The 19,850-nt window shown below is 40.8% G+C and overlaps 1 protein-coding gene across 16 annotated transcripts in view; it reads left to right on the top strand.

The window, feature by feature from the left end:
- The window catches only part of scrib (scribble planar cell polarity protein), a 58,176-nt gene that overhangs the window by 11,861 nt on the left and 26,465 nt on the right, over window positions 1–19,850 (top strand). For all 16 annotated transcript variants that reach the window (XM_041968385.1, XM_041968384.1, XM_041968383.1 and 13 more), the window contains exons 2-15: window positions 11,826–11,943; window positions 13,212–13,290; window positions 13,728–13,817; window positions 14,515–14,571; window positions 14,912–14,975; window positions 15,742–15,816; window positions 15,934–16,078; window positions 16,593–16,711; window positions 16,848–17,047; window positions 17,398–17,564; window positions 17,765–17,895; window positions 18,091–18,213; window positions 18,424–18,609; window positions 18,699–19,079. In XM_041968385.1, the coding sequence (XP_041824319.1) occupies window positions 11,826–11,943; window positions 13,212–13,290; window positions 13,728–13,817; window positions 14,515–14,571; window positions 14,912–14,975; window positions 15,742–15,816; window positions 15,934–16,078; window positions 16,593–16,711; window positions 16,848–17,047; window positions 17,398–17,564; window positions 17,765–17,895; window positions 18,091–18,213; window positions 18,424–18,609; window positions 18,699–19,079 (1,935 nt within the window). The remainder of the gene's footprint in view (window positions 1–11,825; window positions 11,944–13,211; window positions 13,291–13,727; window positions 13,818–14,514; window positions 14,572–14,911; window positions 14,976–15,741; window positions 15,817–15,933; window positions 16,079–16,592; window positions 16,712–16,847; window positions 17,048–17,397; window positions 17,565–17,764; window positions 17,896–18,090; window positions 18,214–18,423; window positions 18,610–18,698; window positions 19,080–19,850) is intronic.

Genomic DNA, 19,850 nt, shown 5'->3' with positions numbered 1-19,850 from the left:
CAACCCCAGATTTTCCACTGACCTGTTTTTCTAAACGCTGTACCTTACTGAGCATCTGCTTGTCGTCACTTCAGCTTATTAAATGTTTTAATTAGTAACTCAAGTGTAAGAACTTTTCATTTCTTTTTTTTTTCTCTGTCTTTTTTTTTTATTCCAACTTAATTTTCTTGAACTTTTTGCTCCAGGGTCTAATACAAGTTTCCCACATTTCGTCTGGCTCAATAAAATATTTATCTATCTAGCTATCTATCTGACCCAAAGTCCCAGTAGCCTTTTCACCAAGATCTGTCAGGGTTTGACATTATTTGTTGCTTGCTTGCTTTGGGCAAATCGAAAGTTTCATGCAGTTGTCTGATTGAAGGGTCATTTATTTTCTTTTTAGTCCTGGAAGTTGTTTTGTTGTTGTTAGCCATCCATGCTTCTTTTTGCTATGTACCAATCACAGACTGCGTTTATCTCTTGTGGACCAGTCAGGCTGTGGGAATTAAAATGTAAAACACATTGAATTTTGGTTTTACAATTCTTTTCTAACCACATAAACTGCCTGGCCAAACAAAAGTTGGCACCAGAAAATGGTCACACACTCTAACACTTAAATGGAAAACTATTAGCTTTGGTTCTGGCAGCATTCATTGTAGCATTGTTTTGATAAGCTTCTACAAAGCCTCTTATTTCACCTTTCCTTTTTAGTGTCAGACATTCCTGACAGGTATAGGTTTTACAAGTATCCAAAGACTCATGTTATTGGACTTGAAGAAAGCACACAGTACATTGTCAAAGCCACAGTGTGTGTTGAATATAATTAATGCATAATAATTAGACAAAAATGATATAATCAGATACAAATTTTTGGTACTTAGTAAAACCGATCAGTCTTATTAACCTGAAGGGCACATGGAAGAGTTTACTGTCAAACCAGATCTGAAACCCCATGTCTCAAAAACTACTGCTGCTTAACTACTAAACAATTGCAATGATTGTCCTGCAGAAAACCTTTACAAAATTTATACAGTTTGTCAGTTCACATATTACAGAGATTTTCTGTTGTCTTTTGTGTTTAACAAAGCAAAAAATAAACTTGTAAAATAATAAACAAAAAACAATGGACTGTTAAACCAACCAGCAAGTGAACAGAGCCTCTTCAGGAGTTGAAACAGTCCCTCTGGAGCATCATTAGATCATATTCCCTACAGTGGAAACGAACGTAGTGTAGCTGAGTTCTTCAAAAGAAAGTTCCTGCTGAGGCAGTGTATCTTGTTTGTGTTGGGTAGTCAGGAAAGAGTCGCTGTGTGCGTGAGACATTAGCTGCAGCTCAGCAGTCTAATGGAGTCTTCTGAGACATGTCAGATAGGGTCAAGTGTAAGGACATATTCATCCATGTACCGTTTCTGGTTGTCACCACATATTTTATTAGACAGACACACTGGCCAAGGTACAAAATGTGCTTTCTGGATCATCAGTTTCCCATGTCATGTATTTTTAGGTCCGCTATTACAAACCAGGTTCATGACGTTGGGCTTACAGAAGAGTGCGGTTCAGACACCACTGGGGATCGGCATGTGCTTGCCTGTGTGCTTCAGGCTAGTGTTTTGGTCGATTCTGGTGCTGATCCCCTCTGGAGTCATATGGGAGGGAGGTGCAGGCAGCTCTGTAATTATTCTGTCTCGGTGACATATGAATGGGGCTTTGCTTATGATCCTAAGTAGGGACATTGTCTTCGGTCTTACATTGAAGATAAGCCTGTGAGCTCTCTGACCTAATGTTAAAGTAGAAAAAAATAACTCCAGAAAACATAAAAGAAAATGGATATTTGAAACAAGATAGCATGAGAAATGGTGAATCAGTATGGTTGTATGGATGTACTGTTCCATATGTTTGAGCAGACGATGCGTCTAAATCAAGTGAGGCTTCGCTTGCATTTCATCGCCAGTCGAGCATCACCAGGGAGATTTTTGCTTCTATCTCCCCCTGACTTTCTCACTGAACTAACATATGCCTCCAAGGTGATGGATCTCCCTGGGGCTGGTGCTTTTCCTGATGCGGGGGCATGTTTACTCTGTGCTTTCAGGGAGAGACACCAGGTGGGCTGGGTCTTTCCTGTCACTGCCGACTCTCTGTAGCTGCGTGTGCAGAGAGGCCACTGTTGTTCCAAATCTGCTTGCAGCAGAGCAACCTTGGCCTTGGTGTGAGCCAGAGCTGTCAAACAGAAGCAAGCAGTGCTACAGTTTGTCCTTGAGCTTTAACAAAGCAACAGCAGCAAAGCAGAGAGACTTAATAGCAACCTAAAGTAGAGCAGTTATTTTTCCACTGGGGGGGACTAAGTGAACTACATACAGGTGACATTGTGATGTACTTGTAACAACTTTCTGAACTTCAAAGTGAAAGTTTTCACGTTTTTCTGAGAATCTCTAAGTACTACAAAGACACATGCTTAAATAATACATGATGCTGTGAATAATGACAAATGCAAGCTGCTCTTCTATTTGGTTTTGTTTGAATGGGACATATAGTGATCAATTTGACCTTGTTAAATGTTTTTAACTTTTGTGAGTAAGCAAGCATTGAAACAGCAGCCTATTGTGCAATAAAGATTTGTTGGATGTACAAAAAACTGACATGTTTTTCAGCTGGTGGTTATACGTTTCTTAGATAGACTAGTTGTTCATGGTACCTGACAGATGCTTTACTTGTCTGCTGACTCCATGGCCAGGTTATGCTTTGTCTAACTCCAGTAATAATAATATTAATAAAGTAAATAAATGCTGATTTATAATCTGAACTTTTGGGATTTTTGGCACCCTTTTAACACCAAGGTTTGATGCCAGGCTCTATCAACAGAGGCTGTCTAAGATTGTTATTAAGCATTGCAGAACTCAGAAGTATTAAAGAAATAAATGTATGAATACAACATAGCCAATTTACCTGAATACTCAGAATACTCATACCTGGCCAACTGTCAGTGTACATGTGCTGGTAACCACATTTTTAATTATATAAGAGAAATATGTGAAGTTGTGTCGGTTATAAGAAGTCCTTTCTCGATGGATAGATGTGATATAAGAGAGAGAGTTGTATGAGGGCCACTGCAAGATGGAGAATGGCCAAACGGTTGCTGGAAAACGATAGACACAGAGCCACATGATACTGAGGGGGAGGCCACAACCTGGGCACATACAATGAGGCAATTGTACCAAAGCTGCTGTTGAACTTACAACACTCCCTGGGATCTTAACAGTGAAATACTCAAAATTGTCTCCACAGTAAATGATGCAGTCATTTAGGGAGTTTCCTTACCTGTTCTTTGTTAGCTTTTTAGTTAGCGTTAATAGCAGCAATAACAGATTTCTAAGAGGCTCAACTGCTTCTAAATTGTGAAATGTCTGAGTATTTATATGCATACCTCTTACTGAGCCACTTCCAGTACCCGTGTTTCTTTTTTATCTCGGATCAAGCAGCTACAGAGCCAAAGTGTTTCTCATTCTGTTTTCTAATGGTTTATTGTGGTATGTGTTGACAGTATAGATACTAGCCAGCAAATTACTTGTATATACAATGCCCTGGCCATGCATAGCTGGAGGCTATGTTTGCCATGGTGGTCCACTGCAGCGTGGCTCTAATATGAGACGGTTTAAAAGCTGGCAGGCAGCACATACCGGATCCAGCCCATCCAGGAAAGAGCTCTGTGGACTATAAACAATAAGGGCTTCTGGTTTTGTTATGTTTGTGGGAACACAAAAGGAAAATAAGAGCATGTGATGAAGTCAGGAACAGGGGTGAGGTGAGGCGCCTCCTCTACAGTTTCTTATCTCTTTGGGTGTTTATTTATTCCTGCTACATGACAGCATTGCTGGAGAATCTCAGGCCATTACGTCAACTGAACAGTAAAGAAATAGAGGCAGCAGTGTGCACTTTTCTCACCATTATTATATCAGCAAATAAGTGTTGCTAACAAAAGCTAGGCCATCCTTTTATTTTCACGTAGTGGTCTTAATTGCTCAGTAGACTAGGTTCATCACTTGAAGATCTGCTTGTTCATTCTTCTTGGAAATAGCACTTTATTCTTTTAGCTGTTATACTGTTTCCAGCTTTCTCTAATGTAGAAGTTAAGTGTTGTTGATTGGATTGTTGTTAATGTATGCAAGCAGGTATTTTAGCTCGGGAAAGTTTAATGCTTACAGCCTGGGCTCTGCTTTGAATTTGATTTGGATTGCAAATCTGCACAGACAGATTCTGATTCTTGTTCTCTCTCTTTCAGTTTGCATGTATAGATGTTGCAGTGCAAGGTTTTCTGCTAGGGACATTTTTAGTAACCAAAGCATAGATTAGCCCACCAGTATGGCAACACTGGAGGGATTACTTGTCTATTTTTAAAATGCTGACTGGGAAATGCTTTACATTTACCATTCTGAGATACAGAGAGCATAACCAAGATGACTTCATCCAGACTTGTTCCCTTTTATTATTCATCTAGATGAGATAGGAATCTAGGGAGAAAAGGGAGTATTTTCAGATTCCCATTGTTGCACACATCCTTGTGTTACAGTAGTACTCAGAGCTCCTATCCATACTTTGAGGAGGAACAGGTGGGCATTACAATCTTGAAAGCAGGAGCTGATATCTGCGTTCTATTTATTTTGCAGTGTTAATTGAGAAGCAAATACAGCTGTCCAACAGGAATCTAAAAGAAGAACATTCCTGGAATCAGGAGGCTGAATGCACGCAGATCTGCAGAAACATTATAGTGTTGTGTCAACTCAACAAAAGTCAACAGCATTCTCAGGAGTAAAGAGAGAATACCCAACCCCCCCACCCCAGCCTTGCTGTTGACCACCATGTTGACTTTTGGAAAGCATTTTAATTCATGGTCTTTTTTGAGGTCTTTATAGCTGGATATGTTCTCATCGTTTCAGTCGAGAGTTCCTTCTTAGTCTGAAAAGTTCTTGTTTTTTCAGTCGGCAGTCTTTCCAGGCTTTCCCCCTGTTTATACAGACTAGGACGCTGTGACACACAGCAAGCATAACTACACAAGTTCACTTATATATACACAAACATAAACTGTGTACATGCCCTGCCTTGACTCATGTTCCTTCCTTTTTGACGTCTCGCCCTTCCCTCATTGATTCTGACCCGACTCATCCTCACAAAAGAAAACATGGCAGCACAACAAAGCACATGTTGTCCACAGGGTAGATGGAAAACAGAGAGTTAAATGCCCCTTTTAAAAAAGATAAGAGTCCATCTTTTGGCAGTCTCACTCTGATGCACATTTTTGGATTGGTGATTTGTTTCATAATTGGCTTCTCATGGTCTAAAACCAGAAAACTACTCAACAGCCTTAACTCCCTTCATTCATTGCTAAACTGCTAAGAAACCTGACGGACAGTTAAGCTAACTGGCTTTGATGAGGGTTATTTTATATAACAAGATGAAAGCAGAGAAATATGTTAAGTATGCAGCTTTTATTGAAGTTAGCTTAAATCAATCATTTTAAAAATACCTGCATAAAACTGGAAACATCTGATGCTTTTTTCACAACTTTGTTAACCTACAATGTTACAAAAATAGATCTTTGGCACTGGAAGATAACACTGGCATTTCATAAGTGAAGCATTTTGTATTTTTCCCGGTAGTTTTGGCTGTTGGACACATGCAAAATACACGCATTAGTTGGAAATGCAAATATTGCTACAAATGAAGCTTAAACATATTACATACTTAAGAAGTATAGTTATGCATGCTTAATAATCCTATTCATGATGTAAATTTAGGATTTTTGCTACTTAAATATGTTTGTTTTTCATGATTAGCTTCAGCTTTAATATCCTCTTATTGCCACAAAGAGGCAAAGAGGACTTTTAAAAACCTAATCCTGACTGCTGTAGTTCAGGTCTGCTATTGTTTATTGGCCTGACTTTTAGCTGTGTTTCTGTTCCTCACTGATCAAAGCCATCTGAACAGGTGTAAGCAGTGTAAAAGAGGAGTTAGTTGGGCTGTCAGTCATACTGGCTGCACCACGCCCTCTCCCTGTGTGGCCTTTACAGCCCTGGGGGTGGGTGGGGGGTGGGACTAGTGGCGGATGTGGGTAGTCATGGCTCAAAGTCCCACTAAAGACTTACACAAATGCTGAAGCACATATTAAGTGTTTTAAAATGCCATAAAACACTATTAATTTATAACGTGAAGATGCACCTTGTGCCAATTTTATTTTATACTCCGTAGATTTCTTTTGAGAATATTTCATTGCATTTAATAGTTATGCTCCCTTGAATTAAACAACTAGAAATGAAGATAAGTAGAGTAGTTCTGGTGTCTTTGTAGATGTTTTTTTTTCCTCTCCCACAAGCACACCTGAGAGAGGAATAGTGGGGGGGAGCAGAGGAAGTCTAATGTAGGTTTACAGTTGTGAGTAGGTGGAAGTGTGTTGTTGGTTGATGTTCTTCCTGCTGAGGCCAGTGTGAGGATTTAAATCCACAATACATATAAGTCAGTGTAAACCAATCAGAACTGATGCATGACATTTTTCATTTATCAGTGAGGATAAGTCTTTAGGCTGAGAAACTTTTTGGTCAGTGGCTGAAGTTTCTAATGCCATTAGTGGTGAATTGTCCAGAGCTCAGTGGGAATCTATTGTTTACTCTCCAATCTTCATTAATAATCCACCGTCACTCCCTTTCTTTTGGCTCTCCTCTCCACTTCACCCACAATCTTCCTTTTCTTCTCCATGGTGTTCTCCCCACACGCCTTCGCTGCCCTTCTTATTCATTCCTGCCTTTTGTTACCCGTAACCACTTTCCTCTTTCAAATCTTCATCCTTCCATTTTGAGTCCTCCTTCTCTTCTCTGTGGTGCCCTATTGGACAATGGAGGAATCCCTTGGCCAGACTGCAGGAAGGTGGTGAGGGGGTTAGCTGGAGCTGGACTGACTGACAGCCCTGTGTGGGACTGGCTACTCGGCCTTTTGTCCTTATGCCAAGGAAAATGGAGGGAACTTAGAGAGGTGGAATTGTGGGAAGGAGGAGGAGGAGAAGGGGACCAGCTAGGGTGTCATTCATGTGTAGACGTTTTAGAAACTTCGGATTTCAGATCTCTACAGGGGAAGAGGATGCCTTGGACAAGTAGCAGAGTAAAATCAGCCAGTTGTCCAGGCTGTGCTTGTCATTTAGCTTAACATAGCTCTGCTGCTGGAGTTCTGGGTCTGTAGCTTCTCAGGTACTGAGTTTATACCACAACAAAGACCCCTACTATCTATACGAGGAACATGTATAATGAGCTTTTTTGAGCAATGACCCAAGTTGCGCAGTCAACCAAATCCTCTCCACTTTTTATTTTCTGGGACACTGAAAGAGTACCAACCCACACAAAAGAATGCAGTCTACCCCTCTCTTTGAGCCTCTCACCCTAGTGGTGTCCAGACAGTGTGTGTGTAGTTTTCATACACTGTGAAGGAAGGGTTATTTGGAGGGAGGGGGTACTTAATACTAGGCAGAAGGGGCAGATTTGGCACCAGATTAGGAGGCTTAGGAATGTGTGAATGGGAATTTAATTTGTGTATTAGAGTAAAGAAAGAAATTTAATGACACTTTTTTATTTCCTGTTTCTAGCAAACTTAGATTAATTAATTTTAGGATTTATTGATTAAATCCTCTGTTGGCAAGACACTTAAACAAGTTGGTTTAGTCATTTTGATTTCATTTTATTGGATTTGCATTGGAGAAATTAAACTAAAAACTATTCTTTATCTCCAACTTGCGCTTAATATTCCAAAATATATCTCACTACACGTGTTTTTAGACATGGTTGCTGCTGCTAAGAAAATTAAATTGAGTGGGTCAATTTTCTTTTACCTATTAAAAGAAAGTAAGCATGTGTTGTGAGAGGAGCCTACTCGCTCTGTAGTCAGATGGCCTGATTGGAGGGAAATTAAATGCTAAATGGAATCACTTGACTGGAACACTGCAGCATCTGTGAACATCCGTCTCTAACTCAATGCATCTACAGTGGAGCGTTACTCATATAGGGCACACAGAGTTTGCACACATATGTCACACAAATGCAAACGCATGCACGGTTTACCTCTTTGATATTTGTACTCACATTTTAGTTAGCCTCTCTGGAGCTATGTGAACATTGAAAGTCCACCATAAATACTCTTAAACAAACAACTGCTGACTTCATGTTACCATGCTGCTCTATCCTCTATGCATGATAGAATCTGTATGCTATGTCCAGCAGCATGAACAAAAGTAAAACTAAGAATGAAAATGGTGGTATGTTCTGACTTAAAGATGTAAAGGATACTCTGTTATGACTAAAGAATGATTGCAATGCACAAGGATGCACACACACTTAAAAAGACATCCTAAGGCACATTTACACTCACAGACTAAGTGGAATGGAAGCTAAGCAGGACTCTAGAGATAAGACAAAGCATCCACAGGCTGCCAACGCTCATGCATTGAAGCGCTGCAAGTCCTCTGCCCAGCCTCTATGTTTGTCATGTCACACACACACACGCACTGCTCTCTGTCACAGATTGCTCACGGGTGAGCAGGCTTCATTCATTTCATAATAAGGGAATTCTCAAACAGTACCCACGCAACAGAGCACATTTCACGCTAGCTGAAGTTGGCTGCAGAAGTCACCATTGTGAAGTCCAACTGAATGTGCAGCTGTGTCATTTCTCATAGCTTTGCTAAGCATGTTCATTGTAATTTACTGTTTTTTCCCTTGGATTTCTAAGTACTACAAAAGGAAACTGGAATTCAGACGAGCACAGCTTTGTATATAATCAATCTCATACAATTTGATGTTGCTACTAAAGCTTTTAGCTATATTTGGAGGGCATGTCCATTTTATCCATTTACAAGCTCACACACTGGTCAAACTAGCAAATCATTTTTGTCCAGCATACCCTACAGTCACTATATAAGCACATGCAGCTAGTCAATAGTATTCTGTGACTGTGTTGGCTTTTAGTCATTATAAGTTCTCTTAGACCCCACACTGCCCTCTGCTGACCCACCTCCCTGTCACTTCTCTCTGTTATATAGTACAACCTCTTCCTTAAAGCTGCACCTCCTTGCAAAGGCCTTATTAAAACATCCCAGTAACAAAGCTGTAAACAAAAGTCATGCTCTTTGTCTCCTTAATGTGCCATATCGGTGTACAAACATACATACAATCACAGCTCTGTAAAGATCGCCTGAGTGACTGAGCAAACTGTTCTCAAATACAATAATGGGACCGTGGCGGTACACTAAATCCCACTGCTCCAAGTTGTTATTCCAATTGACCCGCTGACCCGTGTAACACTGCTGGTTCGCCATTGTTTGACTTGAAAATACATCAGTCAGTGAGAAACAGCCGGCCCGGGACATTCTTAGCATCCGTTATTTAACAGTAGAGTTGTTCTAAAATTAAATGCAATGAATAACTTTGTTACATGCTGTTTGGATGAAGTATCTTAGTTTCTCAGAAATATGTTCTTAGGCTAAATGCCTCCAAACTCAAATATTGGTGCCTGGGTATTGGGGTAAACTCGGTCTTCCAAGACTGTACTGATTCTGAATCAGTCTTTAGTCCTCCAGACAACCCTGCACGCAAGACGCCACTGAGGAGTGAATGGCTATCTTTGTGAATGTTCACAATTACTTGTTCTCAGGCATGATTGCGTTGCTGTCCAGTTTTTTACTCATCACTTTGTAAGCTCTGGACAACATCAAGAGTGGAGAGCAATGTACCAATGCCAAAGGTCTGGACAAGAGAACTGCTGACTGTCCAGAAACAGCACTTCAGGCCTTTGCAGCTTTAATATAAGAACCCAAAACTTAACTAGCACCTGTAGGGTGGGTCAGGTTGTTGTATCTGTGCCATGAGGGTTTGGACATGGGCTTTTTCTAATCATTTCCACCCTAAGAGGTTTTTGTCATATGTTCTGCCAGCATGGTTGCCTCTCCTCTTGTAGGCTTGGCCCCAGTTACATGGCTGCTCCCAGCTCCTGTTTCCTGTTCCTACCATCTGATTTCTCACCTGCTTCTCAATGAACTAACATTTACCTTGTCTCCCCAAGGTTTTGTCTGTCCCTGTATTCATCCCCTGCATCAGATGAGGGGCTTTACAGTTCAGTTTAATTTACAGTTAAAATGCTGGGAAACTACGGACTGCAATGTAACAGAGGAAAAAAATGCTGTTGTGCATCCATCCAAACACAATACACACAACTAGTTAAGAGCTGGAAATGTCTGTCATCGAGGAACGGGGTGGAACTGATCTGCAGTTTTCTTTGGCAGCATAATTCAAGAGCTGTCTTCCAGTATGTTGCTTTGAGTGTGTACATGTGATTTTTTGTGCTTTTGTCTGACAGAATCCCAACAGTACACATCAAAAAAGTGTTTGTGTTATCTGATTTACAGCATGTTTATGCAACAGTTTGGATACAGAAGAGTAGCAGTTTTTTTTGTTTTTAAACCTAATCCTGGTTAAGGAGAGAGAGCTTACACATGATCTGGATTTTTCTGTTAGTGAATTAATCTCTGGTAACTGACACACAGAGGCTGTTTTTCAGCAGAACATTTTGCTGATATGCTTGAGGTTTAATTTGAATTAAGGTTTAGGCTCCAAGTTTGCAGACAGAAAAAAAAACCCCTGAATAATACTTTTGTTCAGACTTGGAGTCCAACGGTTTCTCAAGAGTCTTCCTCCTTTTACATCGTATGAAAAATCTGGTTTTTGATGAGGCAGACAGTGGACCCTCTGTGGGTTGCACAACCAGGAACTGATTGAGGGGTTAATAACTGCATAGTTTCAGCCTGGTCCTCCTGCTGTTCGTGCCTCCCTGTCTTGTCTGTCCATCTGAACAGCGCAGACACTCAGTGTGGCTGGAGGAGGAATGCTGCTGTATGCCATCCTGTCCAACAACCGTGCTCTTGTGAAAGCACTTGGCAGGGTGGAAGCGCTCTCCTCAGCTCTCTTAATGAAAGCCACTTTGTTTGGTTGCTGTTGCCATGACAAAGAGGAATTTTTTGATGGAATGTTTTTAAAACTGATTTTCTAAGTGGCCCGCCACTAAATATACAGGATCTTTTTTTTGTGTGTGATCACTTGACTGTTAACGTTACAGCAAATAGGAATGTCAACACAATCTGGAGATCTCATGCGTTTTGTAGGATGTGTAATCTGAACAATTTGCTGATTGATCTATTTCTGGATTGTTGGAATTGTTTGTTTATATTGTGGGAAATCTATCATTCAGAAACATGAGTCATATGACTACTACTAGATTTTTCTTGTTTTATGCTACCATATTTGTTTGGATTCATTTGACAAAACATTTAGAAATATAATCTTGTTCAAATTTTGTTCATCAGATCAGAGGATTTTACTTCTCGCGATCTGTCAATTATTCAGGATGACTTGTAGCTAACTGAACAAAAAACAGGTTTTCAGGTGAAAGCTGGTGACGCTCCTGTATCGCCACTTCACCAGAAAGGCCTGATTGGTTGAGTTACATACTGATGGTTGCACTTCTGTGAGGTTCTCCAGTTTCAAAGTTTCTCTAAATAACTATTTTGATAGTGACAATTACTATGTTGGTTACTAGTTTTAAATAAAAGGCAATTTGCTCCTGATCGTTGGACAGCCAGGTCTATTAGACCTTATGGAGATGGCTGTCTGGCTGTCTTAATAAAGTCCAATAGTTTTTGTTAGTACAGGTGGCTTTAGGTAATGAATGTATTCATAAAGGCCACTTAGATGATGGTGAAGTGCAAGTTTAGTATAATAAATGTTTAAGGAACTGTTTTAACATTGCATTGCATGTCTCCACAGCCTTTCTTCAGGCTACTGAACCTACGAAAGCTCGGCCTGAGTGACAATGAGATCCAGAGACTTCCTCCAGAAGTGGCCAACTTTATGCAGCTGGTGGAACTGGACATCTCCAGAAACGGTACAGAAATACAAAGTTACTGTAAACTTTTGTCAGATAAATTCACAATTATTATTTTTCAAATAATCCCCCGCTCCTGTCTAGACCACCTCTTGAATAGCAAGCAACAAGCAAACAATGTCTGTTAAACACATTTTTGCTACGTGGTGTTAAGTGATAGGGGCACAGCCACATTAGTTTGTGAATCAGCACACTAGCAGCAGGTGTTGGATGAATTTAAGCTGCCGCTCTGCCAGATTCTTTAGCCTTCCCTCATGTCTTAAAAAAATGAAAGACAGAAATTCAGCTACCTGAAACAATAAAAAGTAAATGCTGATTCTGCCTTCAGTCATACATGTTGCAGAGATGTAATATGAAACTCAATTCAGTAATGGGCTGCTATATTATTTTTTGCTGTGACATGCACAAACTGCGTGCCCTCTCTGTGTCCTTGCATACTGCACACAAACACAGATACTAAGTAGTAGGAAGGTTCTCTGTGGCAGATATGAGACATCTGCTCTGCTATACGTTGCATCAAGTGCTGTGGGAGCAGTGTGCAGTGGCCTGTAAGAGCCTCTCCCATCTGCCTGCCTGTATGCTTCCCTGCTCCTGCTGCAGTACAAACCCTGAGCGGGATAAGTGTGTCTGCTTTGCTCTGTAGGGATTTCTTAGCATGCACCTGCAACATCAACAGCTGAAAGTTCTGCCCCTAATGTCCTCATCAGTGGAGCATGTCGTTTTGTTTTAAATACCTGCAAGGGATTTCTGCAAACGGAAAATGCACATTTCATGAGTACATAAGTGAAGAATTATACTGCTATTTTACATATTTTGTTTTATTTTTTTCTACACAAGTTTTGATGAGTCTTTGTTTATTTCAAATACTTGATATTGATGATTGCAGCAGAAACCTTGAAACCATTTAGATACTACTTTAGTGTTTTTTTTTTTAATCTATTTGAGTGTGTGTATTATTTATGCATTCCACAACATAATGGAAGGAAAATGCTTTTAGAGGTCAGGAAACAAGTGAGCTTAACTTTAACTAGGATGAAAAAATGCAATTAACTGCAAAAGTGTGGTTACACAACTAGAAAATTAAGCCGTAACTGTGCCCTCTTTCGTAAAACTTCTGTCCTATTTTTGACCTCCGTTCTTTACCATCTGGGTGTGATTACAAGGAACTCAAAATGATAGAATACAACCTCTGCACATCATACCTCGGTGTGGGTCTCTATAGCTAACCCCCACTCAAAAGAAAAAAACCTCCCCTCTTTTCTTCGCAGACATTCCTGAGATCCCCGAGAGCATTAAGTTTTGCCGGGCCTTGGAGATTGCAGACTTTAGTGGAAACCCCCTCTCCAGGTAAATGGACTGTAGCAACCCAATGCTGTAAATCTTCACTGTGACAAAATGTGTAAAAATCCACCCTTTTCAGTGTGTTTAAGTTATTGTACTTGTTTGTTAAATTTATTAAGAGTGTAATGCTAAATAGGTTCATTTTAAATAAGCAGATTATGGTTTGTCAATGTGCTGCTCTCTGACTAAACACAGCTCAATAGGAGTGTCTCAGTAATCTAAGCAGGAAACCTGTTTAATCCTTTTATCGCTGTGGTGTTTCATGACATATAAAAGAAAAAAAGGGAATAGAGAAAATTTTTGTACTGAATGCTTTAGCAGATAGGTAAGAAAGGTGTATTTATAGGGCCAATGACATGTAAGATAAATGATCTCATGCTTTGATCTACATAAGCTTAAAGGTCTCCCTCTTCTGTCGTCCCCCTCCCGTCCCTCTAATGCAGATTGCCGGATGGTTTCACTCAGCTCCGAACACTGGCTCACTTGGCGCTCAACGATGTGTCATTACAGACGTTGCCCAGCGACATCGGAAAGTATGTACACATTCACAATGGCTCCCAGTTAAAAGTTTCGAGTGGATATTTACAGATGGTGGTATCTATGTTATCTGTTCTAATATTTCATTTATTTAACAGCAGTTTTAGATTTGAAATTCCATGATTTTTTTTTTAAATTCAAAAACAATTAAATTATCATGCAAATATACATAACACTCCTTGTTTCATCCTTTAGCGAGTGAGGCTTTGCTGCGAAATGTTCCTTTAACTAAATCATTTTTAGTTTGAATTTTGGTGGAAAAAAACAAGGTTGCTTAAGAGGAAAACATCTTGCAGTGTTTGATGTAAATTAAACTATAAATATTAACTCATATGATAATTGATCATTGCAACTGTAAATGTCAACACTGTTAAGTAAATATACTTTGTGAAAAGTGGTAAAAATGTACAAAATCAAGCCGTAAGTCTGATCTGGACTGAGTTCTCAGATCATTGATGCATTCAGAGGCTGCACTGGTTTACAAGGAGAGTAATTTTGTTTCCTGGTGGGCTCTGGGCCACTTGGTGTGCGGAGACAGATGGAGGAGCCCCTCACCATGCCAGGCAGCCCAGACGAACAGCTCTGCCATCTGACTAACCAGCCTGCCTCTCCTCTCCCTCCTCTTCCTCCCCCCCTCATCTCTTGCCAACTCCTACTCTTCTGCCTCCTTTTCTCTGCTACTCCTTTTTCTAGTCTGGCCAACCTGGTGACGTTGGAGCTAAGGGAGAACCTGCTGAAGTCTCTGCCCACGTAAGTGTCACATCTGCTCTGTGTTCCTTTACAAGGCTGGCTTGTTTCATTGTTTACCCTCATGAGAACAACTAGCGTCATTAGTTGCCATTTAGATGCATGAAAAGTCAAAGTAAAACCTTTTATAGCCCACAAATATAGCTGTTTCAAGAGAGATATGTACTACTTTGTGGAAGAACATGATGTAAACCATCTTAAGCTGAATGCATTGAAACACATTTCCTCACATATGTCATTACACATGGATGAGCGGTATGCTGTTAGCACATTCAAAGCTCGGCTCTTTGTTCTTTCAGACTGCACATTTGTGACGTAACCACTTGTGCTGTTTTATGTACAGGTCGCTTTCTTTCTTGGTGAAACTGGAACAGCTGGACCTCGGCAGCAATGAACTGGAAGTTTTGGTTGGTCAACATCTCATTCTCTATAATCACACTGCAGCACTCATTGTGTCATCGAGTGCTCAAACGACACCCTTATATTTCACATTTGTGCGGACAGAGCTGCACACACTTGGTGTGACACGTATCACAAGCGTCATCCTTGCATTCCCACCACACTTATGTCCCAAACCAAATGTTTACCTCACCAAACGCAGCAGAGGCGGTTTGTCAGAACTGAGACCCTGCCTGCCTGCTGCTTTCAGCATGGGAACGCCCACCTGCTTCAATAGGACAGAGTAAACAATGCTCCATGACCTGACGAGGGCGGATGCTAAACAAACAGTGACATCATGATGAAACCTTGTCTGCATGTCTGTCAAAGTCAGCACTCCACTTTTATTCTTCTTTTGTTATAAGTCTTTGTTTAGACTTTTAAATTTAGTTTGGGAGACATGCTGAACATGTTTCCTGAAATTTAAATTGTCTGTGAAGTACAGAGATCAATAAAAATATAATAATAAAAACAAAAAGAAATATTAATCAAGATATTTGTAATTCATTTACACATTTTGTTTTGGGGCACAAAGATTCTGTTTTCTGAGGTCTCCTTCTTTTTTATAACTTACATGTTCCAGCCTTAAGATCACGCTAAGTCTTTCATTTAACAATTTACTCTTTAAAATAAACTCTTCCTTTACAAGACTTTGCACAAAAAGCAGTCAGATTTATTTATGTGTTTGTCTAATGTGCTCCCTTTGTACTTCTTTTTTTTTCCTGTTACACTTAGCCGGACACTCTCGGTGCCCTTCCCAACTTGAGGGAGCTGTGGCTGGACCGTAACCAGTTGTCCTCATTACCACCAGTATGTGCAAACCTGCTCCTTACAAGAAGTCTCTCCCTTTATTTGGCTGTGAAGATAAGCATTACATTGCACGTTGATGGCTCCCTGTAAGTGGTAATTCATTTTGCGTGTGTGCAGGAGCTGGGAAATCTTCGGAGGCTGGTTTGTCTAGATGTTTCAGAGAATCGTCTAGAGGAGCTTCCCTCAGAGCTGAGCGGCCTCCTGGCCCTCACTGACCTGCTGCTCACACAGAACCTGCTGGAAGTCGTCCCCGACAGTATAGGTGAGACAAAGGAACAGGACTCAAGTGACAGATTTATTTTAAGTTAACTAAATCATTGGTTTGGATGAATGAAATTACAAATAGTTTGTTACTGTAAAATTAGCAGTCATCTGTCCATTTCTTTTCATGGGCTGCTCCTGTTGTGTTTGTTTTGTTTTTGTTTTTTTGTTGATGTTGTTAGAATAACTTAAGGTTTTAAAAATGTAAAGACAACTATTATTATTTTAAGACAGAGTGTTGTTTTTCTTGCAAAATTGGCTTTGCCATCTAATTAAGTGTTAATAAAGTAAACACTCTGCTTCTTGTCTGACTGTTTCCATTAACCAAGAACAGCTCTGCCCTCTACTGGAAAATAATATAAGTGGAGAATTGCACAGACTGTATTTGCATTTGAGTTTCTGAGTTGGCATTTTCTGCAAGAGGTCAGATAAAAAAAAAAAAATAACCTGAACTTAAGGTTTATTTGGTGCTAAATATATAAATGTCTGTTTAACTTTGTGAAATTTGTCTCCAGGATGTCTGAAACAGTTGTCCATCCTGAAGGTGGACCAGAACAGGCTGACCAACCTGACTGACTCATTAGGGGAGTGCGAAAACCTCACAGAACTTGTTCTCACAGAGAACCTTTTACAGGTATGGAGATACAAATATACCAACTTCCACTTTATCCAATATAAATTTATGCATGCCCATTCATTTCCATGTTGCATTAACAACTTTTACATACCGTTATCCATTTCACTGATTTTATTAATGGCTTTTGTCACAGTCACTTCCTCGCTCGCTGGGCAAGCTGAAGAAGCTGACCAACCTGAATGTAGACCGCAACCGGCTGGGCAGCGTGCCCAAGGAGCTAGGCGGGTGTGCCAGCCTAAACGTCCTGTCATTGAGAGACAACCGCCTGGGCAAACTGCCCGCTGAGCTAGCGGATGCCACCGAGCTGCATGTTCTGGACGTAGCTGGAAACAGGTACTCTCACTTAACACCATGAACTTTTAGCCACATGCAGCAGCTTTTTCTACCTAAGATTAAAGACAGAGATTGAAAGCCTTTGCCAAAGTAGATTAGTTTCTTGTAGGTAGGCACTGCAACTACAAAGGTACTACATAAACCACTGAAAAATCTATGTGGGATATTTCATATTTGTTTATCTAGTTTACAAATGCATAATGAATACATCTAATTATTGAGTTCATTTTAAGTCGCTGACCTTAGGTTGGAGTTTTGTGATTCAAGATCATGCATGTGTTTTGTGTTTTGTTAATCTAATGAAAAGTTTTGACTCCCCTTTCTCTTTTTTTCCCCCCACTTTTGTCCAGATTACAAAACTTGCCTTTTGCCCTGACAAACCTCAATCTGAAGGCTATGTGGCTCGCAGAGAACCAGTCACAACCTATGCTAAAGTTCCAGACAGAGGATGATGAGCGAACGGGAGAGAAAGTATTGACCTGTTATTTACTGCCTCAGCAGCCTTCCCCAAGCCTTGGTGAGTTTTATGTTTAACTGTTTTTTCATTACATATATTAAAGCTAGCTTACTTAAATGAAATGTTTAAGGTAATTGTCATTCACTAACAGATGCTTAGGGGAGAGTTTATGGAATCTGATCTTTAGTTTGTCCATTTCTTAGCCTCTGTTCGCTGACATTGACCTTTCCCTTCTCAACCCTCCATCTGACTCACCACAGAGAACCTGCTGCAGAACAGTGTGGATGACAGCTGGACAGACAGCAACCTGAACCGAGTGTCAGTCATTCAGTTCCAGGAAGAGACCAAGGCCGAGGATGAAGAGGATGATGAGGCTGCTGCAGAGCGCAGGGTTAGCAAATGCTGCATTGTCGTCATGTTTCGAGAATTTTCCCTCCCGTTATCATGACTTTGAATTTCCTATTTGTCTTTAAGTTGAGTTATGACGCTGAAACTTGTAGTGTTTGAAATGAAGCAACACGTTTTTGTGTGTGGCAGATCTGTGCAGTAAGTTGAATGTTTTTCATTTGCATTTCATTTTCTGTAGGGCCTCCAGCGCAGAGCCACACCACACCCCAGTGAGCTGAAGGTGATGAAGAAGGTGATAGAGGAGAGGAGGAATGAAGTCTACACTTCCAGACCTGATGGAGAAGAGGCTGTTGACGCAGAGGTACATAAATCACACTCTCTAATCATTACTGTGAGTATTAGTCGGTAAACACTAAGCATTATTTATGAATATGGCCCTTCATCTACTTTTATACATAAAAAAATCAACAATTTTTAAGTTTTTCTGATGCCCAGTAGTTACCTTAAATTATCCTCTTTATCTGCTGGTTGGGTAGATCCTAACATACTGAAATGATGTCATTGTTTTCAGGAGAAACGACTCAGTGACCTTTCCAATCAGAGCCACGACTCTCAGGTGTCTAACAGCACGCTGTCGGCCACCTCCCACGAGGACCGGCAAAATATGACTGCAGCCACACAGAGAGAAGATCTCGTGGAAGGCCATTGCCCTCAGGAGGATGAAGACCTGGATGACATGGAGGTGGAGTACATCGAGGTGATTACTGACACCATCAAATAAGAAAATAATTGTATCTACACCCAATCTTCCTGTAAAACTCTAAAAATCTCCTCTCCCTTCTTCAGCCTACTGTGCACTTTGCAGAAGAACCCATCATCCGCGGTGGGGAGGAGGATGAAGAAGAGGACGGAGAGAACGGCGAGCAGAGCGACGAGGAAGACGAGAGACCGGTTTTTCCCGCAGAGAAGCAGCGGCTAATCAGGAAAGACACACCACACTACAAGAAGCACTTCAAAATCACCAAGCTGCCCAAACCCGAGGCTGTGGCTGCACTACTTCAGGGCTTCAGTCCTGACGGCCTCAACTCACCAACACAGGCTGCAGAGGATGAGCAGGATGAGGATGAGGATGAGGAAGAAGATGAGAGTGTTGGCACCCCTCAACATCATCGCAGAATAGATGAGCTGGAGGACAGCAGGCATCAGTGCAACTCCAGTCAAGTAAAGGTAAAAGAGAGATTCAGGCTTATGCAGGATGCAGTTTGGGACATTGGGAGGCTAAATAGAAACTGATAAGCTGAAAAGCATCAGCACATATATTTAATCTCTTTTAGGGGTAAGTAGCACAGCAGGACATACAGTTTGTAGAACGTTATACAGTACAGTTTCATAGATATATTAGAAATAAGTTGGTACCTTGGCTTGGATAAGCCTACCCTTACCACCTTGCTAGCTGCATTAAGTATTGAGTGTTCTGTTAGCACTTTTGATGGATGTTGTGTTGCACGCAGGGTCATTGTGGAAATGAGGATACCTACCCCTGTGCTATGAATCAAGGGTGATAAACATATATACTTTTCAGGAGTTGATAACTTTGGAACAAACTCACTCGTAGCAGCTGCCTTGCTCCTTTTGAGCGCTGTCCCCTACAGAAACATGGTCCCCTCATCAAAAACCTGCACACATATAATGCACTAACACCACTCTCATAAGTGAGATCAGCTAGAGACCATTTTACAAGCCTGTTTCCATTCAAGTCTGCTATTGGTCCACAAGCAGGTAACACACCAGAGACTAATTCTTTAATCAACTCTGCCTTTCTTGCACAACACCGGCCCAGTTCAGCGCTAAGCTTCTCACCATTACCGGCCACCTGCTAATATAATTGAATAATTACATTTTCACTCTGCTTTTAAAACATTGTGCGTGTTTGCTTCCAAGTGCGAATGAAGCTGGTAAAGTCTGCTCAGGTGCTGCCCATGTTAATGAATCTCCCTG

The sequence above is a fragment of the Melanotaenia boesemani genome, chromosome 18 (genome assembly GCF_017639745.1).
Source record: "Melanotaenia boesemani isolate fMelBoe1 chromosome 18, fMelBoe1.pri, whole genome shotgun sequence".
Classification (NCBI taxonomy): Eukaryota; Metazoa; Chordata; class Actinopteri; order Atheriniformes; family Melanotaeniidae; genus Melanotaenia; species Melanotaenia boesemani.
Note: the sequence above shows the minus strand (reverse complement) of the source record. Positions and strands in the feature narration are given on the sequence as shown.